This window comes from Globicephala melas, chromosome 18 (assembly GCF_963455315.2).
Source record: "Globicephala melas chromosome 18, mGloMel1.2, whole genome shotgun sequence".
NCBI lineage: Eukaryota > Metazoa > Chordata > Mammalia > Artiodactyla > Delphinidae > Globicephala > Globicephala melas.
The window spans coordinates 7,711,983-7,736,280 of record NC_083331.1 but is presented as its reverse complement, the minus strand read 5'-3'; the positions used below and the strand labels follow the sequence as shown (position 1 = coordinate 7,736,280).

Below are 24,298 nucleotides of genomic sequence, written 5' to 3'. Positions count from 1 at the left end.
ACTGCAACGCGAAGTGCAGTTGTGAGCCTTTATCACCAAAACCGGAACAGCTTAAAAGCCAAGACGCTGCCACAGAGACGTGTCCTCTTAGGATGCAGGAGGGACCGTGACAGCAGATGAGGACAGGGGGAGGAACACAGGGGAGCAGCCACCTTCCGTAGCATTTTCTGAAATTATCTTTGTCTCAAGAACAGAAATACCACCGAGTCGAGAAGAACCTCAGAGTTACGTACTGATTTGCTGTACCTCGGGATCAAGTGACACTTTACCTAATCCTGATAAAACTCTTTTCAGAAGAGCCACTAAAGAGACTGGAGGGCTTCCCTGGTGGTGCAGTGGTTGAGAGTCCGCCTGCCGATGCAGGGGACACGGGTTCGTGCCCCGGTCCGGGAGGATCCCACATGCCGCGGAGCGGCTGGGCCCGTGAGCCATGGCCGCTGAGCCTGCGCGTCCGGAGCCTGTGCTCCGCAACGGGGGAGGCCCCAACAGTGAGAGGCCCGCGTATCACAAAAAAAAAAAAAAAAGAAGACTGGAAAGCTCAAGCCACTTCCCTACATGTGCTGAAGCAGAGCCAGGCTATTGTCCTAGGTTAGCGCGTGTGGACTCACTGCCCCTCTGGCCAGGAGCATTGCCTGCACTCGGGGAGGGAACCCTCGGCTTCCCCTGGGGCCAGGCTGCCTTCTCCTTGCCAGGCCACAGCTTTGGCTGCCAGATGAGGATAACGGAAAATTGGAGATTTTCGATTTAAAAATAGCACTGGAATGGACGAAGAAAATGTGGTCCCTCCATACAACGGCCTTAGAAAGGAAGGGATTCTGACATCTGCTACGATATGGACGCACCTCGAGGACATTATGCTAAGTGAAATAGGCCAGTTATAAAGAGACAGAGACGGTATGACTCCATTTACATGAGGTACCTAGGACCACTGAATTCACAGAGATGGAAAGCAGGGTGGTGGGGGGCTGGGGGAGGAGGATGGAGAATTGTGGCTTACTGGGTGCAGAGGTTCAGTTTTGCAGGATGAAAAGAGTTCTGGAGACTGCTTGTGCAACAGTAGGAATATACTTAACACTACTGAACTGTACACTTAAAAATGGTTAAAATGGCTTCCCTGGTGGCGCAGTGTTGGGAGTCCGCCTGCCGATGCAGGGGACACGGGTTCGTGCCCCGGTCCGGGAAGATCCCACATGCTGCAGAGCGGCTGGGCCCGTGAGCCATGGCCGCTGAGCCTGCGCGTCCGGAGCCTGTGCTCCGCAACGGGAGAAGCCACAGCAGTGAGAGGCCCTCGTACCGCAAAAAAAAAAAAAAAAAAAAAAAAAAGGTTAAAATGGTAAATTTTATGTTGTGTATTTTACCACAATTTTTTAAAAATAGCACGGGAGATGATCCAATCCAACACTCCCCTTTGCAAGTCAGGGAAGCTCAGAAAGATACAGGATTTGCCCAACCTCCAACAGCCATTCCAGCCACAGAGCCAGGATTAAAATCCAGGTCTCTGTCTCCTTTCCGGCGTTCTTTCCTTCCACCCACCGGTAACGCGTGCCCGGTCCTCGTCCAGAGGCGTTCTTCAGAAAATACGTGTCATTAGATGGAAATATATTTTGAGTGTACACTAAGAGCAATACCTACAATAAAAGTCACCTTTATCCACAAGTAGAACACAAAAACTATCCTGAACTCAGCGATTCCAGACTAAACAAGCTGGAACAGGAACTGGACTTTCTACCAGATGCCCTGCTAAAACCAAAGAAAATCAACCAAAATTCCACAGCTTTCTATCTGTTATTAAGCACTGCGGCTCCGACTGCCTGACACAATAGCTAGGACGTGTAAACTGTAAAAATAAAATATCCAAGAAATACTTGAATGAGGTGAACTGAAACGGAACCAGAATGGTCTTCAGTAATTTCCCCTTTGAGAAAGAAAATGAGACTAAATGAACGAATTGACAGAACATTTACAATTCTGTCTCCAGCTTCCCTCGTGAAAAGGCTTAGCTTTTCCCAAGAAGAAACACACGGTTTGTTTTATTATCCATGTTTCTGACACTGACTATCAATACCCATCAAAATGTGCTCACTGTCAAAGTTTTCTAAGTCAACGGGATTGCTACTCAGACAGGAAAGACGTTTGCTACCAGGGCATCTACCCCCCAGACAGCTCCTACCCTGGCCAGGAAAAGACAAATCCAAGTCACCCTTCCGTGCAGGTTTAATTTTTAAGGCACAATAGATTTCAACACTTGCAATCCATATATGCGATGCTCAGTTTATAAATCCTTCATTAAAAGGAGATAAAACAACCTCAAAGAATTTGTTACGACATCTTTTAAGAAGAAAGAGACGTAAACTGGCATCTTCTACTCGGTCACAAACAATCACCACCCCCTAGATCTCGAATAAAATGAATGAACCAGATGTGGTCATCATTACACTCAGCTGTAAGCTGGGCCCGTGCTCTAATTCTGCCTCTACCATGCACTAGTTCAGGGCTCGGTTTCAGTGAAATAGGAATCACAATTACAAGACCTACTTGCCAGGGTTGTTGTGAGGGTTTCGTTAGATGACGTAATGTCTGCCCAAAGCAAATGCTCAGTAATTATTAACTCCTGCTCTTTTTATCATCCTCATCATCCGCTTCATATGAAGTCAACAACCACCATAAAAGACATTTAACTGATAAAAGCAGGAAGGCCTATGGCTCCTCCGTTACTTTGATCTGTGTGGGTACCTCTTGAAAGGTTGCATAAGACATTTCTTGCTGTTAGAGCAGGTCAACATTTAAACAGGAACTGGCACTGCTCTAAGTGGTGGACACACACGGACACACACACCCACTTCATCTTCAAAACAGCTTTTTGAGGGCAGTCCTGTTACCCCGTCTTACAGACGAGGACGCTGAGCTTAGTGAGGTTTGCTGAGTCCCGCAGGGGTTCAGGGTTGTAGGAGGGCCGTGAACCACAGCAGTTTGGCTCCAGAGCCCAGCTCGAAGCCTACGTCCCACAGGGTCCAGGATCACAGACCAGCACAGAATGTAAGGCCGGGCAAAAGTGCAACTGGAAGACAGTCTGGTGGCCTGGCTGAGGTAGCAGCCTGAGCCCCAACCTGGGAGGGCAGGCTCCACGGAAAGCTGGGCTGGGTCAGAATCTGACAAGAGCCAGGGGCCAGGAGCCCAGGAGGGGAGCCTGGGCCAGAGGGCAAGCCCCGGGCAGGATGACAGGGCACTGGCAGCCTCGGGATTCTGGTACGAAGCCACCAGATGCCAACCAGCGAATCTGATCCGTCTGGGGAAGGACCCCAGCCCTGAGCAGGGCTGGCCTAGTTCTAGGGAACCAGAGCCCTTGACCAAAGCGAGCAGTGTGGTGAGCAGGACGGAAGGCGGCCTTCTGGGCAGCAGGGTCAGATCCCAGTCAGCTCTGCTGAGAGTGATAAACTAATGATGATCCCGGATTCCTGCGGTTATTGGAAAGAGCCTTAACTCCTATCTCAGGTTCATCTACAGATGACCTTGGACAAATTGATTCTCCTCCATCTCCCAGCCTTGGGTCTGGGCTACAGTGGACATTTTATCACTGCCGCTCCTCATGGGATTAATGGCTTTTCGGCTCTGTGCGGCCTAAGCACAGATGGGGTTGATGGCCTTTTTCAAGGGCTTTAATACTTTTGCATGAAACATGACACTAAGATATAGGACTCACCTTATCTCTATTCTATTTATATATGTATTTAAGGCCAAATATATATATTTATTTCCTCTTTTGAAAAGATTAGTAAAAACCTCCATTTGAAAGAATGGGCTATAATTTCTAAATTTATTACACAAAATTTTAATTCCCTATTAATAACCCTTAAGTTCATTATAAATGAGCCTCATCATTGCCAAACACACACGTGGCAATGCACGTGACAATGTAATACAAAACTGCAGTGTGAAAAATTCAAGGAGTCTGAAAATTTGGATTCTAACTTCACCTTTTAACAGTCATGTGACCTCGATCAAATCACTAAACTTCTCCAAGGGCAAATTTTCTCTGCTCTCCATGCGAATGTCCGCTTTGCTTAGCAATAACGTGATCACTGAGAAAATCAAGTTAAATGAAATGCCTGAAAATGCTTTATTAATCACAAAGAATCTTAAAACCGTAAGGAATTATTATTCACATTTAGGGATCCCACGGCATAGTTAGCACAATCATACTCTGATGGTAAAAGAAACATGATATTTAAAAATGCTTTTATACTAAATTGCGAGGGAAAAAAATAGAGTCAACTGAGCCTTAATTAAAGTGACAAAAACAACTCATGGGCTTCCCTGGTGGCGCAGTGGTTGAGAGTCCGCCTGCTGATGCAGGGGACGTGGGTTCGTGCCCCGGTCCGGGAAGATCCCACAGGCCGCGTGGCGGCTGGGCCCGTGGGCCATGGCCGCTGCGCCTGCGCGTCCGGAGCCTGTGCTCCGCAACGGGAGAGGCCACAGCAGTGAGAGGCCCGTGTACCGCAAAAAAAAAAAAAAAAAAAAAAAAAACTCACATTTTAAAAATATTCTCTCTCTCGTATGCTAAACTGATCTAACGCAACCCCAAATGGTAAAATTCAGATGCAGTTCTTGAATGCGACCAATGATGGCAAAGGAGCAGCTCTGAGATTTGGAAACGTGCTATCCCCTCTCCATGGGTCCCCCACGTCTTGGTTTCGGGTTCTGACTGTGCAAGGAGCCTGCCAGTCACCTTTGGGGTCTCTTGACCAGTCCCCAGGATGCCCGCTCAGACGGTGCCACCTTCAAGGTGAGGGATACTCAGGCTCTTGTGACCCTGACACAGCAGAATCCTTTCACAGGCTGGGAAAATTAAGGCCAAGGTTAAGACGCAGTAAGACTGGAGAAAACTACGGTATCCAAGCAAGACTTCTAAAATGTCTAGCTTCGTAACCAAGCACCTTTTTTCTTAAAATGAAATTTAAAACCAAGTGGATCTGCCTTAACGATAAAGGATTTTTTTTTTTTAAAAGCAAACCTATCTGTAAGTTGCTGCTTGGGTTCAAAAATCTGTGTTAACCAACATTTCACTAATTCATTGAAAGATGAAATCATTACAGCTCCTATTAAAGAAAATACAGACAAATCTCAGGAGGAATAGATTTGACTTTACAATTCGTACCTTAGACTGTTTGACCTCCTTCTTCACATCTTTAGAAACCAAAGCAAAAGCTGGAAAAAGAGAGAAACATTTTTACATTAAAATCAGCAATAAGGGTTCATTCTCATAGTCAACAGTTTTACTTCAAATGGGGAAAAAAATCATAGTTCAACATGATCAATTTTGCTCATTTTTAAAAGCACCTGCAATTGCTACAAACTAGTACCGCAGGCTGCCTTTCTCCAGACTTAAGATTATCCATCGGTGTGAAGGCAACATGCTTAGGGAACCAGCTAAGGAAATACTACATCAAAGGAGATAGGATCTGAGTATACCATTCATGTCTGTAGCTATAAACCACAAGATAGATGCATATGGAATACAACTTCTTAGAAACCTGGATTCTGGTGCCTTCTGAAGCAAAGGGGAATTGCTGAGAATCGAGCAGGAAGAAGTACAAATTCCTACTCTCACATCCCCGCCGGAGCCTGGCGGGCCGCAGAGCTAAATCTGGGGCAAGCTTTCCGTCTCAGCGGTTTCGGGTCAGCAGCGCGCTGCATATACTGCTCCAGGCACGCAGGGGAGCGTTACCAGAACCCTGCTGAAGCCATGGGGCCAGGGGAGCGAGAGGAATTAGAATCATTCCCCATTTAGAATGATTTAATGTTTCTAGTCGGAGCATGTAAATAGACAAAGATATCCCTAGAGACACATCCAGGCTCCACATTAAAAATCATAATAATAGTAACCTGACAGTAACATGTGGAAAATAGAAAGCAAAATGATAAACCAAACGGTCAGGAAGGTTAACCAGACAAAGAATAGTGCCTTAATTTTACAGTGCACTTCTCCTGAAAAGCTAAGAGGAAAGCATTTCGTAGAGTTTGCTTTCTCCAATTAGCATTCCCAGGAAAAAAAACGAGCAATGCCATGGAGCAGGAAGGTACTGAAGGGCTGGCCAGGCAATTCCAAGGAGCAGTAATGCAGTGCAAGCCCCATGGGAGTTGGGGGTAGTCCCTGAGTAGCAGGAGGTCCTACTCAGAAGCAGGAGACAATGCCACCCATCCCGATACCTCTGATCCCTCCCACCCTATCCCCAGACATCCACTACCTCAAATTCTCTCTCAACTAACATTTGCTCAAAGGCGATAATCTAACACATATTCACGCTAAGAGGCAAACGACTCACGTGGTTTAATCATTCCCACCTCCAGGATGACATTTCAGAAGGCAGGGTGAAATACAAATGAACCTCTCTGTGGGAGCTGAGATGCCAGCAGGTGTTGTATGTGGCTCCGGAGAGAAAAGCCCACCACTGCCCCCGCCCTTGCCTCTGCTTTATTCTCCTCCAGAGCCCTTACCACCACTGACATAATATATACTTATTTGTTTACTGCTTGTCTTATATATTAGTTTAATGTAAGCCCCATGAAGGCAAGAATATGGGCTTTTCTTCCTTAGGAATGTGGTTTTATGTACTGTTTGCCCCCAAATCTAGAACACAGCCAGCACACAGAAGAAGGTCAATAAATATTTACCCACATGAGTGACTGAACGAATGAATGCAAGTCTTCCCAATCCGTCACTTCAGGGCTGTCTCCTCCTTACAGCGAACATGGTCAACCCAGCAGAACAAAAGAGCTTAGTGCCCCCATTTAATTTATGTTCACTGGGGTATGATCTGCTTTCTCACTTTTTATGCACACACGCACACACACACGCCAAGGCAAATGCAGAGCCCAAATCATTCATTAAGTTCTAAGAAGAGAGGAGAGATTTAACCTCAAACACCATTTAAATTCTGCTTCTGGGTATTTAATATTCTGTTTTTGTTTATCTCTAAACTAGCATGCACATTTAAAACCCTCAAGAAGGTCTCAAAAATAGAATTTTTTTTTTTTTTTTTTTTTTGCGGTACGCGGGCCTCTCACTGTTGTGGCCCCTTCCGTTGCGGAGCACAGGCTCCAGACATGCAGGCTCAGCGGCCATGGCTCACGGGCCCAGCCGCTCCACGGCATGTGGGGTCTTTCCGGACCGGGGCACGAACCCGTGTCCCCTGCATCGGCAGGCGGACTCTCAACCGCTGCGCCACCAGGGAAGCCCCCAAAACAGAATTATTAATAAACATCATACAGGGAGGTTGCAACACATCAACACCACTCAGCATCACAGAATTCCAGAAAACAGAACACTGTAGCAACTTGCGGGATATAAAAACTGAGGTCAATCTAATGTAGGACCTGATACTCAAAAATCCATCTTCCCCAAACCCATCGATGCCTTATTCCAAACATGGAGAGTCAAAGCTCTCTGGGTTAGAATTTCCTCTTTTATCAAGAAAAATAACTTTCCCAATTTAACAAGTTCAGTGACCCCTCAGCTAATAACCAGGGTTAGTCTTACCTCACTTTTTTGCCAAGCCAGGTAGCTATGTGAAAAAGAAGAGTATGTCAACACAAAAGCCCCTGCCCTTCAGAACACAGACTCTGTACTGAAGAAAAACTGTCTTTAGTTGGTGTTGGTTCTAAATATTACTAACACATAACCTTTCATAAATAAGCAACTAATATTAGTCGACAGTGTTACTGTTTAAAGTAGAAATTACAGAGAGGAAAGATGTTGCCCTGGAATCAAGTGAATTCCTCAAATCCTCCCTGTCTCTATGGAATAAAGACACCATACTTTTATTCAGACAAGGCTGCACTGAGGGAAGGGTAAACTAGATTTTAGTTCTCTCCAAAAATATACCGGCCTAATGGTAAAATATCTTTCTAAAAAAAGGGAAACAAAACATATTTCTCCCTATCACTCTGCTGTGAAATTAAGAACTCCTTTTTCCCACGATGGAAATAAATTATACAATATTTAAAGCAGTAACATAAGAAATACCGTTACTTTCAGGCAGAAGAGCAAATCATAATATGGCAAGATAATCCCCATGAGATGAATATTAAAAAAAAATACTAGCTGGTTTTATCTTTGCATTTCCATAATCTAAATAAAACAAAAGAAATCATCAAGGAACCAAATGCATTTTGAAGGCACAGAATATGCTACACCATTAACAAATCCAACTTGAAAATAATGAATCATTTACAGAATTCCTACCAACAGAATGCCAGCTTTTGCAGTTCGTGGAAATGAAGGAGAAATGGTGCTGACAGAGGAGGAAAAATTAGCAAGTGAGGTAAGAAAGACCTGTCACCTTCAACAAGGCTAACAAGAGCACAGAGTAGGTATCTCACAGAGCGTGGCGGGGGCCGGGGAGGGGGGGCCCTGAGGCTCCGTGTTTGCTGTCTGGCTTCATAATTTCCAGCTTCAGTGGGGAAAAAAATTACTCCTGAAAGCTTGGCCTTGATGCGCAGTTGGAATAATACTCGAAGGTAAATCAAGCTCTTCTATGCCAAGCTGCTGTTTGAAAGTCATTTTCCCCTTTCTATTTTCAACATGAATTCCTGTGAGTCGCTGCAGGGAACTATATCTAAAGTGCAAATCAGGGCAGGCAACAGAAATAAGACCTTTCTCAGGAGAACTTTAAATGATTCAAGCCAGCTAATGTGCCTTAGCACACCTATCCCGAGAGATAAATCAAACTGTACAGCTCACCTGGGCCTAGGATTCATAGGCCAGCCCAGCCCTCGAGTGCGAGAAAACGGGAGAGGAATTCATTGCAATGACTTAAGCAACACTAACCTACCGGGTCTTCTGTTCCTGGGAGGGAAGAAGGGAGGGAGCAGGACCAGCCCAGGCAGGAAGGCGACTGCGCCTCCTAACTCCCGTTTCCTTCCTGTGCCGGACTTATCCTCCCAAGCTCTCCCGGTAACATTTATCAGAGAAACCAAATTAAACACCAAAATATGAAAGCAGTAAGACGTTAAATGACCCCCTCGGAGGAGAGCTGCCGGGATGAAGTGAGACGAGGCGGAAAGTGTCCAGCGAGGGCTCAGTATAGACTAAAGGCTCAGGGGGTGCTGGCGGTGGCCCTGCTGTAAGAGGAAACAAACGATCAACTGCGGTGGGGCCGAGTGGTCGTGGGTCCTCCACACAAGCCGGGAGGGAGGGATCTGAGCCAGGCCGGACAGATCAGAGCTCACCACACCCCTGGGAGCCCACGGCTGGAGGCCCGCCCGCCCCCCCTCCGGGCTCAGGGCTCCCCCCGGTCCGTTCTTCGCTGCGACCTACTTCACTGAACAGGTTTCAGCGGCACAGCCTTGCCCCCGGCGACTCAAGCTCCCTAGGGCTTCCAGGTTTAATCGCAGCTCCTCTGAAGGGGCCTGAAGCTCCAGGATGCAAGGTCTGCAGCCAATTTACTTTGCTCCAACTACCTGCTTTGAAGATAATCCCTGGCAGCAGAGGGAACAGAAACAAACGCGCTTGGTCCAGGAACTGGGGCAGGGCCTGCTTTCCTCATCCTCCTCTGACAAATCCACTGTCTCCAGGGTTGTGGACATGTCGGGGGGAGGAGGGGGCACCCAACCACAGGATGGAGGGCCCATCCCTACGCAGGGCCGAGGACAGAGGGCAGAACCAGCTGCCGGCAGCTGAGGATCCGGTGGTGAAGCCCACGCAGCGGGCCCAGAACGGGGCCTGGCACACGCTGAGGCTCTGGGTGTTAGCAGCTACTGTCACTATCATTATTCATCTATGCTATTGTTTGTTCAACAGAAAATCAAAGAGTGGCTGCATGTGTCACAGCCACGTGTCATGCCAGCAGCCGGGAGAAGATGAATGAGCAGCTCCCCAAGGAGCTGATGGTCTCACATGACAGACGATGGTCTCACATGACAGACGAGTCTCTCCACCAACGACCAAGTGCAGATGGGCACCCTCTGATGGCAGCTGTTCTAATGGCACTGCCAAGGGAGCCCCTGAAGAGGGAGGGCAAAGGACCAAGCAGGGCAGCAAGCTCAACGCGGGGCTTGAGCAAGTAAACTCCAGACAGCAGAGACTTCCAGCACAGAGGAGGAGGCCTGGAAACAGGCTTCTGCACACCAAGCACATTACACAGCCCAGTGTGCCCAGACCATGGACAGCCGGGGGGAGGGGAGCGACCCGGGCGTGGACAGCCGGGGGGAGGGGAGCGACCTGGGCGTGGACAGCCGGGGGGGAGGGGAGCGACCCGGGCATGGACAGCTGGGGGGGAGGGTGTGACTGGGGCCAGAGGTGAGGCTGGGGATGACAGGGCCAACGGGAAAGGGGTTAGCGCTAGGGAGTCTGGTTTTGTTCTGAGTGCCATTAAAAGCTTTGAGCCGCTTTTAAGGAGGGGAGTGCCATGTGGAAGTGTGTGCCCTAGACAAGTTTCCAGAGGCAGCGTGTGGGGTGGGCTGTGGAGGGACAAAGAAAGACACACACGCATGCCAGCTGGGAGGGTAACGGAGCCAGGCAATGAGAGGTCAGGGACTGAATTAAGACGAGGCAGCGCCTGCGCAGAGCGACGTGGGGACCGAGAGTGGAGCTGGAGATACTGAAGAGGCAGAATTTCCAGACCTTGAGACGGACCCTACAGGTGGATGAGGGCAGGGAAGGAGCGGGCAGAGAGACGAGTGTAGGTAATTCCGGGTTTCAGATCCGAGGGGCGGGCAGACTGGGGTGCCCGTCACACGCTGGAGTATAACAAGCGGTGAGCGGATTGTGGGAAAACTCAGTCTGGTTCCCAATCTCCCGAGGTGCTGCCGGGCACTCAAGTGGCCACACCGCATGGCAGCCTGGTCCCCAGGGGGCCGCGCGGCGCAGAGGCGTGAGGGGAGCCTCCGCGGCTCAGTGTGTCCACGAGCCACGGAACTGAGGGCGCAAGGCTGGACGGGGAGGACGGGGGCGGGGGAGCCCCGATATCTCAGGGGCAGAACTGCAAAGGAGACAAAAAGGCACGGCCAGGCAGAGAGGAGGAGGCAGGCGTGTAAGGCGTTTTCAAGGTGTCCTTTGAAGGAGCCCTCTCGTGAGAGCTCCACAGAACGAGGGAAGACGCCGCATTGCGGGGGTCCCGCGTGACCCCGAGGACGAGCGCAGCACCCTGTTCACACATGGAGTCTTAACTCCCACACCACGCGCCATCCAACCTGCCGCTGAGCAGCTCAGCAACGAGGCCTCTGGGAGCTTCTGCCTCCCTCCCTGTACAGGGGGAATTTAAACCGGGGAGGTCTAAGGCAATGCTTGCACACGTCCAGGGCCATGCCTGGCCTACGGGAAGAGCTGGAGCTGAGCCGTCTGCTCAGGTGCCAGGTACCAACAGCAAACTCTCAGGGAAAGAGATGTGCCGCTCTGGGGACAACGCCAGCACAATTCTGCCACCACAGCAGGTGGAGAGGTGGATGGCATTCCGTGTCGGGAACCCCTCTGCGGTGTTCCATGGGTTCACTTACAAAGGATGCAGCCAGTTGGGAGAAGTAACGAGAGGCGTGGCAGGGAGCACACAGCCCCGACACTCAGCCCACGGCTGCCCGCGCTTGGGCTCGCTCCGTCTGAAACACGTCCCCCGTTTCCTCATAGAAGTCAGTGGGAAAGTGGAGCTTGGAATACAGATTTTTCCTCACTTGGAAACGACGTTTGCCAGGACCAATATATTCTATGTGCCAGAGGGTAAGCATATGCACAGGAAGGACAGTAAATGGGAGGGAGAAAAAGAAAAAGGAAATAACCATATATTTTAGGAAGGAAAAGATCTTTGGCTTCTTTGATTCGTATCTCATTTAAACAGATGATACGAAAACCCATATGCCGCTCAGGATCTGAAAACAAGAAAATTCTAACTCAGAGTTTGGGGAGAGATTCGTAAAGCACGTTCCACAGGCGGAGTCATGGGTGAGGGGCATCACAGGGCCCATTCCCGAACACACACAAGGGCTCCGGGAGAGCAAATACACAAACCCAAGGGAGTCGGCACTCCGTCCAGTTCCTGTACACTGCTAGAGGACGCTCAGCAGTTAACTGTCAGGATCATGTATGCCTGACTTTTGGTATCTTAATTTTATAACGTAAAAAGCCGGTCCTAAAAAGCACCCCTGCTGGTGCCACTGAATCCGCGGCATCCGCAGCCTGAGATGTTCTAGCGCCTCTGGGAACTCACCTATTACCCAAAAATCTCTGCTCCAACAACGTACTGCTCCTGTTTTTGAGACTCGTGCTCCACGCACTACAGTCCCTCCAGCAGCATCTATAAATCTGCCAAACGAGGCCGGAACCAGAGGAAGACTTCTGAGTTCGAGTTCTGGGGTTTCTAGTTCCCTTTCCAAAGAGACAGAACACCTGACTGCCGAATATCAGGCCTCAGTTCCACGCTTGGCTTTCTCCATAACAGCTCCTGACTTCAGCTTAAAGACAAAGCAACCAGCAATCACCTTTACATTCTACAGACTTGCAGGAAAATCGCCCAGTAACAGTCCCAGTTTACACCTGGGCCAGGGGGGCCTGAGAAGGGTTCTGCACCTGCCAGCACACACAACTCACCTGGCCTCTTATTAAAGCTGCAGACCATGGGGCCTCATTTTGGCTCTCTTGAATCCGAAAATTCTCAGGCTGGGACCCAGAAATCTGCATTTTAACAAAGGAGACCTTAACAAAGGGGACTCTTTAAGACCCTGAGGTGTTCCCGTATGTGCTGGAGTCTGACAGGCACTGGGATGGACAGGGAGACTGGCACTCAAGGGGACGGAACAAGGCTTTTCTCACGACAGGCTTTAGCCATTTATCTTCCTTTACTTCCTTCATTCCATAAATGAAAAGCAAACTCCTGCATATCCACCCTCGAGGATCCGGAGAAGATAAATTCAGCGTGATGTGCAAAGGGCCTTGAGCTTCTTATGGGAAGCAATGATGTAAACCAAAACACATCACCTCTTCAGATCATAAAATATTCCTTTATGAGTGGAAGCAAGTCGTATCCCTTGGAGAGACCAGCATTGCTATACTTGAGATGCATTCAAATCTTATTTGATGATACTTTAACTCATTTGTTTTGTCTAAACCTACAGCTTTACATCATATCAGCTTTACAGATAGACTGTTTGCTTCCCCAACTTCTTCCAAATCTTCAGTACACATACATTTTGAGTAAACGTTTAAATAAATTTATGTTGTCAATCAACGCTCTCTTCTTTAAGAAAGAAAACTAACAGGGCTTCCCTGGTGGTGCAGTGTTTGAGAGTCCGCCTGCCGATGCAGGGGACAAAGGTTCGTGCCCCGGTCCGGGAAGATCCCACATGCCGCGGAGCGGCTGGGCCCGTGAGCCATGGCTGCTGAGCCTGCGCGTCTGGAGCCTGTGCTCCGCAACGGGAGAGGCCACAACAGTAAGAAGCTGGCGTACCGCAAAAAAAAAAAAAGAAAGAAAAATAACAAACAAAAAACTCAAATTTCCCCCAAATCTCTCTTGAGCTGACCTCTCCTCTGAGTTCCGGACCCGCAGAACTAACTGCCCACCAGACGTGGTACCTAAGCATCTCACATGCACCCCCAAACTCAACTTGACCAAATGGAACTCATCATCCTCAGCTCCCCTTAAAACTAAAAGTAAATTTTAGAAAACCATCTGGGTACTTAATGCCACAGAACTGTACATTTAAAAATGGTTCAAATGATTCATTTTATGTTGTATATATTTAACTACAATAAAAAATTTCTTCTTTTGATTAAATCTGGTCCCTCTCCATCAGTGCCTGTATCAGTAAACAGAGGCACTCTCCACCTACAGCTCAGAGCTAGAACCTATGACATCCCTGACCCTCCTCTCAGCCCACTGGACCAGTCAACCACCGCGCCCCAGACTCTTAATCAGCTCTCACGTGGCCTCCTCACTGGTCCCTCACGTCCACATGGGCCCCTCCCATCCTTGTTCTAACGAGCGTGAGCTTCTTAAAATGGAAGTCAAATCACTGTCACTCTCCTAAGACAACCCTGCAGTACCCACTACCACTCTAAGGACAAAGCCCAGAACTCCTCCCCTCGCCTTCACAGCCCTGCATAAGCGCCCCGACTGACCGTTCAGCCCCTCCCCTCTCTAGTCCTGTCTTTCTCCACCAGCTTCCTCCAGCACAGCTCTGCCCCTGCGGGCGTGCTCCCCTCCTCCCTCCCTCCCTCCAGGTACCTGATCTCTGCTTCCCCTTTGGGTCTGAGCTCTGATGCCCTTCCCTGAGAAACTCCAGAGTTCCCTGGTGGCCTAGTGGTTACAAGTCCGGGCTTTCAAGGTTGGGCCCTCTGGGTTCCATCCCTGGTCCGGGATCTCAGTTCCCACAAGCCGCACGATGTGGCAAAAAAAAAAAAAAGAAAACAGGCAACTCCAAGGTTTCTCAGCCCAGCACTATTGATGATTTGACCGGATAATCGACTCTTTTGCAGTGGGAGCTGTCCCGTGCACTGCAGGCCACTCACCAGCTGTCCCGTGCACTGCAGGCCACTCACCAGCACTCCTGCCAAACCAGCCCCTACAAGCCATCTACAAGCGCTCCCTGGGGGGCAAGATGGCCCCCTGTTGGGAACCACTGCTCCAGACTCCAGGTAAAAAGCCACAACCGTCCCTGCAACACTTAGCACAGAGCCCTGGACACCGTCACCGCAGCACCGGGCAGGCTGCAATTCTACTCCTGGTGCAGTTCGTGTTCAAGGTCCCCTTCAAGACTGCGAGCTCCACGAGGGTAGGGACAGACTAGATGGGTCTCCTTCCTGCCCTGTCAACCCCAGGGCTTGACACATAGTAGACAGTACTCGACACTTCCGGAATAGATGAAGAAACTGTGAGTACAGCTCTTCCTTTTAATACTATTTAAGTTATTAATACGTTCCAGTAGTTCAAATCAGCACCTACACTGAATCTGTTTTCTTTGGGAGGAGCTTAGTGATCAGACGGTTGAAATGTGACATTAAGAGAGACTCTCGACCAATAAGAGGTCTGATAAGCCCCTGATACCCACCATCATTTTTCCTTTATATTTGGAAAGATGGAATTAGCACTCCTGTATATTGTTCTTCAGCAAGAATCTGCTCAACACCAGGATGGACTACCTGTAATGCTACAAGGAAGCAAAACGAGTAACAGTTGCAAATGAGGCTTGCTTTATGTTTCTAATGAAAAGCAAAACACCTGGCCCTTAATGGTCCAAATGAGATCAGTAATTATGACCTGCTCAAGTACTGAGCGCACAGTGTTTTCCTCAGAAGAAGTTAACAAGAGGGTCTGGACATCTCCTCCCCTCCCCCACCCCCACGTGAAACAGCTACTCTTCCTCCCTCCCCTTCCACCACCCGCCCCCCCCAGCCTGACTATTGGCCACCGGCCAACTCCCTTGGGTCAAGTCCACGAGCAAGCCGGCCATGCCAGCTTGGGGGGCCTGGACTACCTGGACAACAGAGAATCCATCCAGACGGTTAAAATCTGTGCCAGTAATATCTGAGTACTGCTGAGGAAATAAACGGAGGGCTTAAAAATCCAAACTAAAAAACACAAACCAACCTGGAGCCAGGTGTGACTCTTGGGGTCCTAAAATGTCTGGCTTACTGCAATGAAAAGAATCAGAGCGAGACCGGGCTCAGAATGAAAAATCATCCCTAATTTTGGCAGGTGGTAAGAGATATAATCCTGACTCAGAGTAGAAACAGGGATACGAAAGACAAACGTTAACATCTATTATTTGACCACTGGTTCAAATAAGCTTCTTCACAGATGCATCAATTAGAATTAGGTTTGGCTGCATGTAATAACCACCCCCCCCCACCAACAACAACTGAGGCTTCAACAAGGCAGATTTTTTCTTTAATGCAATACAAGTGTGGAAATAGGCAATCCTGGCCTAGCACAGTGCCCCACATCCACCTTGCACCCAGGGGGTACCATCCTTTCTGCTCTACCATCCTTACTACTGGCTTCTGTCTTCAAGGTCACCTCGTGGTCACAAGATGGCCACTGTAGCTCCAGCCATTAGATTCACATAATAGGCCATGGGAAGGGGGAGGAAACAATGGCAGAGGACCTGTATCTCAGCTGGGTCAGCCACCTTTAATAAGCTTTACCAAGAGACGCACCCAAAGAGCTGTACAGATAGCTCACTGGCTACCGCTGTTTGCAAGGGCCAATGAAAAATGTTGTCCACTAGACACACTGCCACCACCACCACCACTACCACTCCTACACCTACACCCTTCCCCTTACCCCTGTATTATAGTTTGCTAGGGCTGCCATAATAGAAACCATAGACTGGGGGGCTTAAACAACAGAAATTTATTTCTCACAGTTCTAGAGGCTAGAAATCCAAGATCAAGGTGCCAGCTGGGTTGGTTTCTGCTGAGACCTCTCTCCTTGGCTTTTAGATGGATGTCTTCTCACTGTGTCCTCATACAACCTTTTTTCTCTGAGCCTGTCTGGCATCTCTTCCTCTTCTTATAAGGACACCAGTCCTATTGCATTAGGGCCCCACCCTTATGGCCTCTTTTAACCTTAATTACCTCCTTAAAGGCACCTCTCCAAATACAGTCATATTAGGGATCAAGGCTTCAACATAGGCATTTGAAGGACACAACTCAGTCCACAACAGTGCTGATTATCTAAGAGGTTTTTCATCCAGGAAAAGAAGGAACTAAGGGTTTTGGAGGGGCAGATAGCAGATTCTGCTACAATAGAATCAGTTAAAACTGTAAGATATGGCAAAGTTCTAGTATTTTATCTAGTCTATGCCTCCTGTTTTATATGAGAAAACTGAGACTCAAGGCAACGAGAAGCCACAGTGGCTGACCTAGAGGCATGAATAAATCTTCTGAGGCTAGTACTAGCTTTGGACTTCAGAACTGAAGTTGCAGTGGATTTTGTCTGTATAACCGTATGGGTGTAAGATAAATGTTCTATATTGACTTTTCTCTAAAAGCTCAAATGAATATACTACAATTTGTGGGAAAACTAAACTATATACAGTCAGCCCCCACCCTGCCCTTATAAGGGAATATTTAAGGTATCTTTACTCTGTCCAGATTGTTCACATGCCTTGGAACTCCTATCATGTTCTCTATTTCAGCAAGAGTCTAAGAACCCTGATTTCAAGATATAAAAAGACTGAGTACCACAGCTTTTTATTTCTTGGTGCCCCTCCACTACATCAAAGCAGAGCTCAATAAAAGGAACTCAAGATTTACTTCAGACCTAGAAGAATACAGTTTCCTCTCTGTACCAACCCATGAAAGCTAGTTCACAAAGCCAAATGTCTCCCGGGGAACTCTTAATAGGTTTTTATGTTTTACTTATTGTGCTTATCCTAAGACAACTTCACAAGGCTAACAGACATCTGTAAAAATATGTGGACATTTTAGTTCATTCTTTACGTCCTTTAATGTGTTACCAAGTGTGGAAAGTGCAGATACTCCCTTACACCAAGTGTGGACAGTGCAGATATTCCCTTACGTGCAGTGAAAAATACATACACATAGCAACACAAGTGTGCACTTCAGCCTGTATAGTGAATATATTATATACGTATATTATATCCCCAGTACATCTTACAAAGTGCAGGGCTATAAATAGAATACCAATTTCAGTTACCACCCACCCCATTTGGTGAGTTGCAAAACGTCTAGGCAGCAGGCCAACTGATGCAGCCAGGAGTCCCCTAGCCCCCGTCCCACCCCTCCAACCTCCCCTTCTCCCAGGGCTGCCCGCCCCTCTCCCAAGCAATGCAACTCTTTCTTCCACTAAAGCAGATCCCCGCCAAGTTCAGTTGCTCCCCACCGTCAGTTATAGCCTTCTCTGCCCAAGGTGCCCAAACATTTTTAATTACATTGTTACTTACTTAATCACGCATCTGAACAATTACCAATTAATCTCACTCGATTTTCCCACACTTACTGAGCTCCTATAGACATGCCAGGGGTACACAGGTTAAAGTCCTTATTCAGAGAATTTAAGTCCAAATCAAAACGGCTGTCCGGTGGGCTACCAAAACAGCAGTGTACAATGACGCTATGTCTTTTTCTAAATTGCACCAGTCTGCCATATCTAAAAATCTGAAAATTACTGCCTCTTAACAGGCTGGAAACACAAAAGTCTGGGATAAAAGAGACAACAACCCTGAGAACACTGAAAAGGAATAATTTTTCCTCCAAACTTGAACACATCTCATCGTGAGTCAATTGCAATGATTTTTTAAAAAAACTTTCATCACATTATTTTATGATAAAGGGGGGGAGCACGCTCTTGTGAGGAGCATGGAAGAAAAAACGAAAGGGGCATTACAGCAGCAGCAGACAAGCACCTTTTGCAGAAGTGTTCTCTAATTTTCCCCCATGAAGACGCAAGATTCGGGAAGGCTTCCCCACGGCCTCCCCAGAGGCACGACCGATACACGGAGGCCCAGCCGGACACCCGGTCCTCCCTTCCTGGTCAAGGAATCCGTAGAAGGGGCTGGTGCCTGGTGGGCATCCCAGCCGAGGGGGCCAGGGAAGGTCCGCGAGACCGCTCAGGAAGCCCCGGGGGCACCGCCGGTCGCCCTCGCGGGCCGGGCGGAGCGGAGCGCGCGGGGACCTGGGCCACGGAGCTCGCCCGCCTCCAGCCTCTGCCGCCAGCGCCAGGCGCGCTGGGGGCCGGGGGGGCCGGTGGGGCGCGGGCGGAAGGCAAGGGGGCGGACCCGCGGCCGCCGCTTCCCTCCATCCAAAGTTTCTCGCAGTTGCGTTCACTCCACGCTTCCTGTGGGGGTGGGCGCCGCGCCCTCGCGGGCCGGCCGGCCGCCGGCCGGCTCGCAGCGGAAGGAAGCGGGAAGACGCGAGTCGGGCCGCGGCGGCGGCGGGACCCCGCGAGCCGAAAGGGGCCGGGAAGGAGCGCCCTTGGGTCCCAAGGTTCGGGGGAGCCGAGTCCGGCCGGGGCGCCGCGAGAGGGCGCTGCCGTGGGCGCGGCGGGGCGCGGGCGCCCGCGGGGCAGGGCTGGGCCGCCCGGCGTCTCCCTCGGCGCGGACGCGGCGCGGCGCTGCTCCCGGGGAGCCCGCGCCTCTCCCGTGCGCGCCCGGGCCGCCCGCTACTTACCCAGGGAGCAGGTGAGCAGCGAGAGCAGTGCCGGGAGCGCCAGACGGCGGCCGCGGCGGGCAGGCGGCCGCATCCCGGCGGCGGGGCTGCGCGCCCTGTCCGGACGCGGGGACGCGAGACGCGCGGAGAACGGAGCTGCGCCGCTACCGCCGCCGCCCCTGCCGCCGCGGCTGACCCTCCTCCGCCGGCTCCCCTCTTCCCTCCCCCAGCTCCGCGCCGGCTCCGGACGCGCCCTCTGGCGGCCAGTATCGGGAGCGCCTGCCTGGCTCGCGGCCGGGGTGCGGGTCGAGGTGGCCGCTTCTCTGCGGGGACAGCGCCCTCCTTCCAGGCATCTGACCTTTGCTCCCTGCGGTCTCCACCCCTCCTTTTCCTTCCTCTCCCTCACCTAGGCCCCATCCTTTGCCTTCGTGCGCTCCCACCTTACTCCATCACCTCCCTTTCCGTGGTCGCCAGTAAGTCTCTAGTGCCCCTTCTTATCCCCAGAGTGAAGCGGTTGTGGGGGGGGGGGCGCGGGGAGGGAATGGGCGGCAGAGGAGGGGAAGGAGAATCACTTTTCTTCCCTGCTAATGTACCATCTGCTATATTAAAAAAATCAATAATTCAACTCAACATCGTTGGCACCAATGTTCTACTTTGATGAAGGTGCTTTTAATCAGCTCAACTAATTTACTTCATATTCTTTTTTTAATGGAATTTGGCCAATAGCTTAGGCCTGGAATTTGGCTTTTAATAGAAATTTGTGTAAACGTAATTCTGTATAAATTTAATTTTAAGTGTTCACCATAATGGAAGAGGGAAGGACTTTTATTCAAAAGTCTGATAAAAAATAAATTACATTAAAATGCAGAAGAGTGGAGGGACCACAGAAACCTCCTTTGGAAAGTCCCTCTTGTCCCCAGGTGACTGTCCCTCCCCAGCCGGGAAGATGGTGGCCTAAAAGGAAGCAATTACAGAGGAAGAACTGCAGCCCCCTCTGAGGGTCCTGCACCCGCTCTGCCTCCCCCAAGCCTTGACACACTTCTTTCTCCCAGGAAGGAGGCGGGACCAAATGCTAATGCTCACCTGAGTTTCGACCGTGACCTCCTGAAGGTCACATCAATGTTCTCATTCATACTTCGTCATATTTTTTGGATGCCCACTCTGTGCCCGGGAGTGTACCAGGCACCCCATGAACACCAGCATCTTCCACATGGACATGCAACGTTCACCCAGTTGCTAAACATTGCATGAAGACCAGTCCCAGGCCCTAGGGATACCAGTACAATGTGGGGAATATAGAGAAGCAGGTGCTGAATGAATGTTTGCTGTTCTGAGACTAATAAACTTGAATGCTCACTGGGAGGTTTAACCTTGAACGCACGAGGCCAGTATGGTCATCTGTCCGTACAACAGCTGCTACAAGTATTTTAAAAGGAAGTCTGGAGACAGGGTTTTCTCTCTCTGGTTTATGTTGCCGTCTTAAAACTGGGAACTGAATAGTTTGTGTGTTTTCCATTTTATGTGAATGCAAATAGTGCCATTTGTTCCAGTCAGCCAAGGTTTGTGGCTCCATGTCAACACCATTGATCTGGGAGGGAAAAGAAATGTAAGACTGCTTCCTTGCCTTTTTTAGTGAAGGTTTGCAAATTTATGGTTGACTACAGTGATCCCTTCTATCCTGCTTTAAAACCCACCTGCCTGGTTTAGAGTTCTAGAAGTTTTCCAATTTCCAAAGCTGTTTAGCTTTCTTCCAAGAAGACATTCCTCACGTATATTAGATATTAAACACTAAAACAAGGTGTTTAAACAGACACAGAAGCCTAGAAATTAAGCAGCTTACTTACTGGGTATGTGTTCACACACCTACTCCATGTTTGGTAACAAGCAACTCTAGGTGCTCAATCAAAATTTTCATCCAGATTCATCATGTGGAGTAAAGGTGTGGGAAACAGCCCTAAATACAGCCGAGAGCACCGTCTAAGTCATAAGCTTGCCCCAGTGTTCTTCCTTCCCACGGCAGACACAGATAAATGGTACATCACAAAGCTCCATAACTCACATTTTAAAAAGGATTACCTTTCACTTACTCTAATCACATGATAAATGGACTTGCCGGGAGCACTCCCTCCCGATCACGGGTTGGGAGTTTCCTGGAACCAAACGTGCGCGCGGGGACACTAACATTCCTGGTGATGCATGGCCTGCCTCGGCACCTGAAACACCAACTGTAAGGGGACACCTTTCAATAGAGAACAGTTAATCTCATGCCCCGTAAGACTGTGATAGGAAAAAAGGGCAGGTCACAGCTCTGCCTGCCTGGGTTTCACTCAGCTGAATTCCAGATGCCATCCCCACACTGGCCCTCAAAAGTATGCCCTTCCCCTGTGCAGGGGTAGAACAGGGTGTCACCTCTTTTGGGGGGCCCTATTGCATCATGATTAAAACAGACTGGTAATTTTGGGGGGGCACGGGTTTGATGCCTGGTCAGGGAACTGAGATCCCACATGCCTCGCAGCGCAGCCAAAAAAAAGAAAACAGACCGGTAATTTTTAAAAGAATTTTCTAAATACTAAAGGAGAACATAAAGATATATGCAGAAAACCATAGATAGCCAAATAATCTAATAAGTTCCAAACAGATGGTTTCTGATCTCATAATAACTATAGGCCCAAAAGACTGGACTACATTCATTCATTCAACTGGCGCCGAACGCCTTCTAGCTGGCACACCCATTGCTAGGCTCTGGGGAAGATACAAAGAAGCATAAAGCGTGGCCCTGGGCACAAGAACTCACAGTCCAGTGAGGGAGATAGAAACGTTCAGAAGTAATGTTCCTGCTGCAACGTTATGCTATAGCACAGGTGGAAACACTTTGGAACATACGGAGGCAAAAACAGAATCTATCAGCGCCTTGGGATTTGGTCAGAAAAGCAGAAGTGACTTTAGGGCAGGGTCTTAAAGGGGAACTAGGAGGTTCCCAGGCTGAGAAAAAGAGGAAGGGCATCCCAGGCAGAGGCACACACGCACAAAGCAAAACTCAAAGTTGTCTGGTGGGTTGGGGAGTGGCAATAAGGGCACAGGCGTCTTGCCCAGCCCCGCCCAGCTGGCTGCCTCTGTCCCATGACTGGGCATCCTGTCCTGAATCAGCAAAGGGACAGATTCCAACTCTCCATTTTCAGGGCCCTCTTACACGGCGTCGGGAAGGCCATCCTCTTTGCACACTGAAAAGTGGCCTTAGGAACTATGAGTGCCCTTGGGGGTTATTTTCCAAACCTAAAATCCGGCCTGGCGTCTGACAGTGGACTAGAATGTCTAAAACTGGGTCTTTGTGATAATCAGACCCATGATTTAACCATCGGCTAACCATGCCTCATACCCCCGGAGTCGGTGCACACCTGGTCATGGGAGAGAAACCAGTCACTTCACCTGAGGCTTTAACCTTTAGGGAAGCAAGGGAATCTTTATCCCCTATGGGAGAAGAGACAGCAGAAACCTGCATGGCTTGGAGTAGACCCACTGGCCACAGCCTCTTCTGCAGCAGGCGCTCAGGAGGAACACTCTGATGACAATTAATGTGGGGGTCTCTCCCACACCCTGGAGGAGCTTCTCCCTTTGCTTCCAAAGCTATTCCAAGATTATAAGCGAAACCACAATTTTTACCGTAAGAGGCTTAACCATGGGGTTCCTACAGACTATCAGCCCTGAACCAAGATCCAGGAAGCACAACAGAGGTTACCATCTCGGCAGGCCCCCAGGACAAGCCCCCAGGACAAGCCCCCAGGACAAGCCCCGAAATCCGACACTGTTGCCATTCTGGTTTTTGGGGGGGCTTTTTAAGATAGAAAAAGGTGTAAAGTCTTCTCTACCAAAAAGGGCTATCTCCTAGAAACTTCTGATCAGAAATAGATTAACCACTTGGCTCTTTTGTTCTCCTTTCTAGAATCACACAGCCTCAGTTCTCAGTAAAGATCAGGAATAGCTCCTGATAGGCTTATCAACACAGCACTAGGAAGTGTCTGCATCTAACTTTTTTCTTTTTGCAATTTAAGTATGTTTTATTTCCCCTCTATGATCCATTTTAAAAATTCAATTTATTTAAACTTAAAAAAATTCATCCATTTCTCTCATCCTCTACCCCCTACCTCTGGTAACCACCAATGAGCTTGGTGTGTGTATATATTAACTCCCACATATAAGGGAGATCATACAGCATCTGTCTTCCTCTGTCTGAGTTCACTTAGCATAACGCCCTCGAGGTTTATCCGTGTTGTCACAAATGGCAAGATTCTGTTCTTTTTTTTGGCTCAAAAATACCCCACCAAATATAGACCACAATTTCTTTATCTATTCATCCAACAGTGGACACTTAGGTCATTTCCATCTTTTGGCTATTGTAAATAATTCTGCAATGAATATGGGGTGCATATCTTTTCAAATTAGTGTTTTTGTTTTCATCAGATAAATACCCAGAACTGAAATTGCTGGATCTGGTAGTTCTATTTTTAAGTTTTTGAAGAAACTCCTTCTTACTTTCCATAGTGGCTTTACCTATTTACATTCCCACCAACAGTAGTGGGATCTGTGCTATTTGCAGATAACATGATATTATATACAGAAAACCCTAAAGATTTCATCAGAAAACTTTTAGAACTAATAAAGGAATTCAGTAAAAAATAAAAAATCAGTACACAAAAATCTGTTGCATTTCTGTATACTAATAATGAACATCAGAAAGAAATTAAGAAAACAATCCCGTTTACAATTGCATCAAAAAGAATAAAATACCTAGGAATAAATTAACCAAGGAGGTGAAAAGCCTGTGCACTGAAAACTGCAAGACTTAAATGAAAGAAAAAGACAAATAAATGGAAAGATATTCCATGCTCATGGATTGGAAGAATTTATACTGTATTGTTAAAATGTGCTAACGTGCACTGAACACTTGCCATAGGTAGATACTCTGCCAGTTACTTTCAAATATATTATTTGATTTAACCCTCACTAAAAAATATATAGGGCTTCCCTGGTGGTGCAGTGGTTGAGAGTCCGCCTGCCAATGCAGGGGACACGGGTTCGTGCCCCGGTCCGGGAAGATCCCACATGCTGCTGAGCGGCTGGGCCCGTGAGCCATGGCCGCTGAGCCTGTGCGTCCAGAGCCTGTGCTCCGCAACGGGAGAGGCCACAACAGTGAGAGGCCCGCAT

At 48.8% G+C, this 24,298-nt stretch overlaps 1 protein-coding gene across 3 annotated transcripts in view; it reads right to left on the bottom strand.

Moving 5' to 3' along the window:
- The window catches only part of B3GLCT (beta 3-glucosyltransferase), a 108,554-nt gene extending 89,255 nt beyond the window's left edge, over positions 1-19,299 (bottom strand). The window contains exons 1-2 of one of the 3 annotated variants that reach the window (XM_030882559.3): positions 19,118-19,299; positions 5,156-5,205 (exon numbers count right to left, since the gene is read on the bottom strand). In XM_030882559.3, coding sequence (XP_030738419.1) covers positions 5,156-5,205; positions 19,118-19,190 — 123 coding nt within the window. In that variant the 5' untranslated portion in view covers positions 19,191-19,299. Of the gene's footprint in view, positions 1-5,155; positions 5,206-5,469; positions 5,492-6,323; positions 6,352-19,117 lie in introns of those variants that run through there. The other 2 variants (XM_060288038.1, XM_060288039.1) reach the window with 2 other exon arrangements.
- Positions 19,300-24,298: the final 4,999 nt, after the last annotated feature.